An 8,165-nucleotide genomic window follows, 5' to 3' on the forward strand; every position below is an offset into this window, starting at 1 on the left:
ATCAAAATAAATCAACTTTGTTTAACGAGGGTTGCACATAACAGTCTTTCGACTGACAAACCTGTGGCCCTCGGATTCCCGATCGAATTGGAATTTAGAGGTGTTGGTTTTTGTGGAGGGAGGAAAACCGGAGAACCCGGAGAAAAACCCTCGGAGCAAGGACGAGAACCAACAACAAACTCAACCCACATATGACGCCGGGTCCGGGAATCGAACCCGGGCCACATTGGTGGGAGGCGAGCGCTCTCACCACTGCGCCATCCCTGCTCCCCATCATAAAGCACAAGCAAAAGCCGGCATTTTGATGGGAGGAAAGCACAAAACCGGAAAGCACAAAACGTGCTTTCCGGTGTTTCGAGAAGAAGACATGATATCAAAAATGTCAACGAAAGTCAATTTTACAGACACTTTTAATTAATAAAATAGTTAATGAAATACTTGACTGACATCTATTATATCAGTTAGAGTTCACAATGTAATTATTTCGCTATGAATAGGAATAATCAGGTATTTTCTAGTGCATGAGTTTTGGCTGCGACCAAAACACAAAAGTCAAGAAATTCTGCTAAAGAAGGATACATCTCAAGTTACAGAATCTGCTTTAACTAGTATCTGCTTTAACTAGTGTCAAAATTTTACCCTTGTCTCTTTCAGGTTTTGTGTTGAAACTGAGAGCCTATAGATCCAAGATGTATGGAATGCTACTGGAGAGTGTTCAGTTTTACATGACTGAAAAATACGGCGAGGCGAAATGGGAAGAGATCAGAGAATGCGCTGGAATAAGTGATCATATGTTTATCACACATAAGCGATACAGTGAGAGCTTCATGAAGAAATTCGCTGATGCCGCAGAGAAAGTTCTTGGAGAAGAGACTGACATGGTCAGTGATGACTTCATGCAGTTTTTTGGAAGTGGTTTTGTTAAATTCTTCACTCATTACGGTTACGATCGTATTATCCGTGTAAGTGGAAGGCATCTCCGGGATTTCTTAGTCGGAATTGACAGCCTACACGAGCACATGCGCTTTGGTTATCCAAAGATGTCATCACCAAGCTTTTTCTGTGAAGAGGAAACAAGTGCAGGTCTGACTCTGCACTATAATTCAAAACGAATGGGCTTCATGTACTACGTAATTGGACAAGTTAAAGAGATTGCGTCTTCTTTTTACAACTTAGAAGTGGACATCAAAATTCTCAGCAACGAGGTTACTAACACCTCTACTCACGTGGTGTATCGCCTCAATTTCAACAACGTCGCGCACAGACCTCCTGGGCCAGACTCGTTATCCATACAAGGCAAACGCGGTGTTAGTGTTGATGTATTTTTCAACATATTTCCTTTTAGTTTTGCCATATCCAACGACATGACGGTCAATATGGCGGGGCACGGAATCATATCCACCTTGGGAAATCGTATCATCGGTAATGACGTTAGAGAGTTGTTTACAATGCGGAGACCAAAAGCCGAGTTCACTTGGGAAACAGTAAGAGTTTTTATTTTTTAAAAATTTAAGAATGTATTCCATTGTTTTATACAGTTATACTTGGGAATCGAATTGTTCAAAAGATCACAACGTCTTACGAAAGGATTCTAACTATAAATTAACGCAAAAAGGCATCCGCTCGATTTCTACGACATTTGTCCAAAAAAGATCTTGCACTTGATTTTTTTATCACGTTCCTTTTTATGCCCTTTTAATCGATAAAATCTTAACTATGAAGTTTTCTAGAAATGTATGCACAAGTACTTGTTGAATATGTTTTAAGTTAAAGGGGCAAGGGAACCAGAGCTAACTTACAATTAGCATCAAAATCATGCCGGCTTACCTGACTTTAACTGCAGTGTCAATATTGTTGCTCCTGTTAAGTCCAAAACAAATTAAACAAAGCATTGTAAAACATAGTTAATGTGATAACTTCGGGATAGTTAGTTTCCTGGCATGTCGCTCAACAAAGAAAAACTATTTCAAATAAACATAACTTGGTTAAAAATCCATTTGACAGGAGACATACCAGTTGGCTATTTACAAAGCGAGATCGAAGAGTTAAACTCGGAAGCACCGAGAACAAACTCAACTAGTTGTAAGGTGAAGGGCTAATACTCGAAATGCATCTCCGGATTCAGCACCTGCGCCCTAAACCACTTGGACAAAATACCTCCATTAAACTAATTTTATGCTTTCATTTTACCTTTAGTTTAAGACCAGACACGTGATCTTTGAGTTGGTCTGCTCGATTCCAACACTTCGTCGTCCGACAATGGCGAATTTTATGCTGCACCAGTCGTCTTTCAACTTAAAAGGCAATGGTGAGTGCCCTCTTTTTCTCTCCACTGATAATGATAACTACCACGAGTCTACGATGGCCAGTAAACCTAAACTCCATCTCAAGGGCATGATGAAGTACATTGGTTCATGGAACAAGATGCTGTACATTTGTTCACCACTGTAAGTTGATACTTTATCCTTAGTTTTTATATCATCAAACTATCGACTAAAATGTCCGTATTCCATCCCCTAGCGCAATAGATTTAAAACTATTGGGACTTCGGGATCACTCTAGGTCAAGAGATACACCCACTAGAACTCACTACCCACTCCCCCCTCCCCAAGAAAAACAAACAAACAAACAAACAAACAAACAAAAACAAACGAACAAACAAACAAAAAGAAAGAAAAAAAAAAGCTAGGAAGCCAAATGGAGTGTTGATAGTCAAGACAAGACAAGATAAGAACAAGCCGCAATGCATTTTGCTTAACCTGATTATCTTGGACCAAACAAAATCAAGGTTAGGTGATCCTAGTTCGATTATATGAAAACATGGTCTGCAATGTTGAGAAATCATCCTTGACCTTAATGTAGTAAGGAAATGAATATTGTAACTTTAGAGCTCACAATTAGGATGGATTGGCAAGGACACCTACAAAGCGGCGTTTCTCGCCCATTCATTAACTGTTTACATCCTGTTTATTATTTGTACTTTTATTTTAGTTTAAAAAATCATATGTCGTGAGATTCTTTTACTTTGTTATAAACAGAATAGGAGGAGTTGAAGAAATGATTCGCATTGGCCTGTACATGAACGACTTGGGTCTGCATGATACGTCACATGAGATGGCGCTCTCTGGAATAAAACCGCTGCCCCAATTAGAGATGGCCAGAGACCACGTAAGTCTCGAAGAGTTGTACACAAGCTACACAAAGCTATTGAGTTTTTGTAGTCCATTTATGTGTGTAATGCTGTCAGACAACCAAGGCAATTATCCTTAACTTAAACAGAAAGAGGCGTCTGCAGGGAATCATGGTAGCTCAAAAACAAGTCCAATATTTGCCAAAGTTTTTTTTTTTTTCATTTTTTTAATAATACATATTTTTATTTGTTTTCTGCACGTCATTTAAATTTGTCATGTATATTGTTTAACTTTTTACACTGACAATTGTTTTTTACTGTTACTTAACGTTACATTGCGTTTACCACTGATGTTACTTCCATATATTCCTTGTATAGCAACATATTGCATCTTATTTAAGTTACTTACAAAATATACAGCTATTTTAATTAACGTTGTCTTTCCCATGCTTAAAGACAAAAAAGATAGGTAGTATGGGTCGAAGAAGAGAGCAACTGCACGTGCTCTGAATGCTAAAAGATGTAATGACATGGCAAAAGGGGCAATTTGCACGTTTTCTTTCTCTGCGTACATGTGACAACAAGGTACTTTTAGCCACACTAAAGTTTAGAAGACTTTTCAAAACTCAAAGCTACTTGACAGTGAAAGAAAGCTACAGAAAAGGCTTCCTGAAAGGGAAACAAATTCATGAATTCTTCACGTGCAAAAATACAAACTTGTACATTTCCTATAGACCAATGTGCAAAGTTTCAGTGAATACCCAGACCACCACTCGGTCTTGTCTTTTAGCTTTAAGCTTTGATCTGATCTGACAACGTCAATTGAAATAGCTGTATACAAAGTTGAATATAGCTGCAATGATACTGCAGGCACGTCCCATAGTGTGAACTGGGCATTTACGGCATCCATGTAACAAAACCACTTTGTCACCAAATTAGGAATTTGACAAAGGAAAGGCTTTAGAAGAGAACATGGAAAAATTGGCGCTGGAGAGGAAACGAAGCGAAGAGTTGCTTTACAGAATGATGCCAAAAGCTATCGCCGACAGATTGAAACTTGGAGGGAAAGCAGTGGAAACGTGTGAGGTATATTTGTTGAGTTGGAAGCAGCAACGTTCTATCACATTAAATGCGGCTTTTAAGCACCTCGATTTTATTCTGCCTCCCTGTTATTTTCCTCTGTTCTGTTTCGTAAAGTGACTTCCCCGCTACCCTACCGCTTATTCGCAGAGAAATTAGAATTCAAATAAATTCTTCCTTTGTAAAAAAGTGGCAGAATTTTGAGTGTTCTTGTTATGGAAGATTTACATAACGGATGGAGGAAGAATTTATTTGAATTGTAATTTCTCTGCGAATAAGCGAACTGCCCATTATGTAGGGTCTCCGTATTATGAAGGTGTTCGTAAGAAAAGGCTTGACCGTTAATAAATAAAGACCAGAAGTCTACCATTAGAAAGTCAGGTCAGGCTTTCTTTTTGCAACTGCTCAAGTTAAATCTTTCTCCTTCAGTTCAAATATAAGAAATTTCATATATTCACTTTCATATCGAAAATACTTTTAAAGATATATATGTTTTAACGATAGATTTAAAAATACCAACAGTAGTTCAGTTGAATTTTTTATTATTAGTCAAGCGAACAATCAAACCTTAATATAGCCTTTTATCGTAAATTCATCTAAAGAACCGATCTGTGTCTTTTTCGTTTACCGCATTGTCATCGAATATGTTAAAGATATCAAGTCAGTCACATAAAAAGGCTATGTTTACACGGGACCTGTTCCAAACGGATCCGGTCCGAAAAATGGGATCGGGACCGTTCTGGAACCGGTCCGGAACGGCTCCAAAACTGGACCTGCTGTTTTGCCGGTCCAGTTTTGGATCCGTTCCGGACCGTTTCCAGAACGGCCCCATGTAAACAACTGGTTCCAGAACGGTCACATGTAAACACCTGGATCGGTTACAAACGGTTCCATGTAAACAGAAGCCGATCCGGTCCGGTCCGGTCCTGTGTAAACGTAGCCTAATTAGCCATAACAAACATTCTTATTTCAGTGCTTCGAGAACGTCACAGTCATGTTCAGCTACTTGGATAGCTTTGTCACAGTTTGTTCTCAAGTGGACGCCATGGAAGTTGTTAACCTTGTCAATAATATGTTCATTGCATTCGACAAATTGACTGAGCTGCATGATGTTTATAAGGTAATGATATAAATATAATAATAATTTTATTAACGTATCAATGAAAAACTTGAGTCAAATAATGTGTGAATATAGTTAAATCCCGATTACTCGAACCTTCAAGAGCAATCGAAAAAAGTTCGAGTTATCGAGTTGTCGAGGGTTCGAGTTATCGGGATTCAACTGCATGTAAGTGAATCTGGCGATTTGTCGGAAGGGTTGTCAAGGGTTTCGGGTTTCGGGTTCTCGAGAATTCGAGTTCTCGGGATTCAACTGTAAGTGAATCTGGCGATGTGTGAACTGGATTTGTGAGGTGAGGGAGTGACTGTGTCGTAGAAACGTTCACAGTAAATTATAGGCATTTTGAAGTTTATCGTGAAAGAGGCAAGCAATCATTGGCACACTAAAAATGTTCGACAAATTTGAAATGCCACTTAAAATTGTGACGAAAATAAAATAGGACAAGTTTAAAATGATTTAAGATTGTCGCAAAATGGGTTACATGAAATTTATTTCTACAAAAAATGGAAATAATTAATAACGATTGTGTGCTACAGTTTGAAACATTAGGGGACGCAATGTACATGACGGTCAGCGGTGCTCCAGTGAAGAAGGCGCGTCATGCTGAACCGATCTCTGCGATGGCACTGGACATGTTGGAAGCTGTTAAACTCCTAAAGAACCCTGCAACTAAGAAGCCAATGACAGTGAGTATTGGTAAGCTATGACATTATTCAGTTGGCTAGATATATCGCTGTCAAAAGTAATGCAAACACCCTTGTTTAATAAATGTCGGCCCAAAACAAATAACAGAAGTCAAACCGGTCCACCAGGTCCAAGGCCCGGTCCACCAGGCCGGGCCATGTCTAAAAGACGGGGACGTTTAATCGAGAAAAACGGTTCTCTCGTAATTGATTTCGATAGCCAATGATATACCTAGGGTTAAACCGGTAGCTTGCTTCTAATTGGTTTAGGCGCCAATTCGAAATCTGGTGCAACGACTCAAATAGCAAGACGCTTAAACGACAATGAAATTTTAACTTTGAGTTTTTCCACGTATTCCTTAACAGGTATGCATTCTGGCTCCGTGGCAGCGGGTTTAGTTGGTGAAAAGACACCCCAGTACTGCCTGTTTGGAGACACGGTGAACATTGCTTCACGACTTAGAACTACTGCCTTGGTAAGCTGCACGAAAGTCTCTGTATTATCCGTTTATGATGCCAGTTTGTATTGGCTATGCTTAGGGAAACTTCTTGTTTAACGCTATTCAGAGGCAACATACGGACAGGATACGTCTGGAGTTCGGCTATGCTAGCCAATGTCCTTGTGTTGAGCAATTGACAAGACGTCCCCCCAGGAGTATAAAACAATGCTGGAAGTGTAAGGGAAACTTTGCATTATATTACTCTGGGGGTATACTTGCGATGGACTAGCATCCTATCCTGGTGGTAGTAACAACGCTCCTTGTCAATTTATCCTACACAAATCGGAGTCAGGCGTAGACCGGTGCCAGTCAACACGAAGAAAATGTTCACCTTACTATTCTGTAATTATAATCTCGTTCGTTGATGTTGTTTTTTTACCTTTCAGCCAATGAGAGTTCATATCAGCGAAGCAACCAAAAAATGCTTGGAAAATACAGAATTTCGAACTGAATTTCGAGGCTTGGTGGAACTGAAGGTAGCTATAAAATAATTTCATTTTTTGTAATTGTTTTGTCCAAGTTTGCGTACCAACTTTTTATAGTAAGTCGTTAAAAGAACTAAAGTAGTTTGTACTGCTGATAATGCATTTTGCAGAGATACAGTCAATGTAGCTCTGTTTTTTCCTAAGGCGATGTTATTAAGGAATTTGACTGTTGATTTAGACCATATTTCATCGCCTGTTTTGTGTTCAGATTTCTACTCCCTACCCAGATTTTCTACTACTACCTCGAGCAGTTGATTTTGTACACTGCTCCTTTTCAGTCGCTTGTTTTGTTATCATTCGTTGACAATAATAATTTTTTTTATTGTCTTTGTTCTTCTCTAAAGGGTAAAGGAAAGACGCGAACTTACTGGATGACTGGAAAAAAGAAGTCCTCAAAATAAAATACCTACTACTTTTCTATGTTGCTGGCCTGCGAGCAGACTCGCTTACCGTAACCAATTAAGTATTAGCCAATCAGCAGCAGAAGCCTTTTTCACTTTCCTGATTTCCTGTGATATTTCAAGTCACTAATTTGCACCCTTTTGTATGCTTCGGTGACATATCAGGCTCGTCCACTCACGCCGTGAGTATTTTGGTTCAAATGTGCCGGCCTCGGCAAAATATAATCGAGCCATGGCTAGAACATACTCGCCTGATATGCCGTCAAAACGTCCAAAACAAGTACCATTAGATATAAAAATCAGGCAATAATAGATGAGACGTGTAACTATTTTCACACTTCACTTTTCCAGTTTACTTACATCTTTGTACTTTTTTTGATAAAAAACACAAGCACATACACAAACAAACTAATATCACACTAATGAAGAAAGAAATTAAAACAATAACGAGGTACCCTTTTTAAGATGATAAAGATTCCTCGCATTCATGAACTATCTATTCAAATTTGTTGTAAATATGCTAGAGACACCTTGAGTGTATATACCTGTAAAAAAAAATGGGAACGGGGGGTTGGTTGGGGGAATGAAATGGGGGGGGGGGGGCGCAATGATGTCGAAGAAAATTTCCCTGAGATTAATTATTAATTATTCAGCAGCCTATCGTTTTTTGTGTGTCAATATGTATAGCACCCTTTACAAAGAATCAACAACATCTAACTAAGCTTGCTTCATAAGTAGTGGAGGTCGTTACTTTGAGTAAGGGTTA

At 39.0% G+C, this 8,165-nt stretch overlaps 1 protein-coding gene across 1 annotated transcript; it reads left to right on the forward strand.

Moving 5' to 3' along the window:
* Positions 1 to 658: 658 nt before the first annotated feature.
* Positions 659 to 7,951, forward strand: LOC144641360 (soluble guanylate cyclase 88E-like). The gene is made up of 9 exons (XM_078500374.1): positions 659 to 1,484; positions 2,197 to 2,447; positions 3,039 to 3,168; positions 4,070 to 4,216; positions 5,184 to 5,330; positions 5,867 to 6,026; positions 6,380 to 6,489; positions 6,900 to 6,989; positions 7,343 to 7,951. Exons 1-9 carry the CDS (start codon positions 690 to 692, stop codon positions 7,397 to 7,399), a joined length of 1,887 nt encoding a protein of 628 aa, XP_078356500.1. The 5' UTR covers positions 659 to 689; the 3' UTR covers positions 7,400 to 7,951.
* The last annotated feature ends 214 nt before the right edge of the window (positions 7,952 to 8,165 follow it).

Source organism: Oculina patagonica, unplaced genomic scaffold (genome assembly GCF_052425735.1).
Source record: "Oculina patagonica isolate OP01 unplaced genomic scaffold, crgOcupat unplaced878, whole genome shotgun sequence".
NCBI lineage: Eukaryota > Metazoa > Cnidaria > Anthozoa > Scleractinia > Oculinidae > Oculina > Oculina patagonica.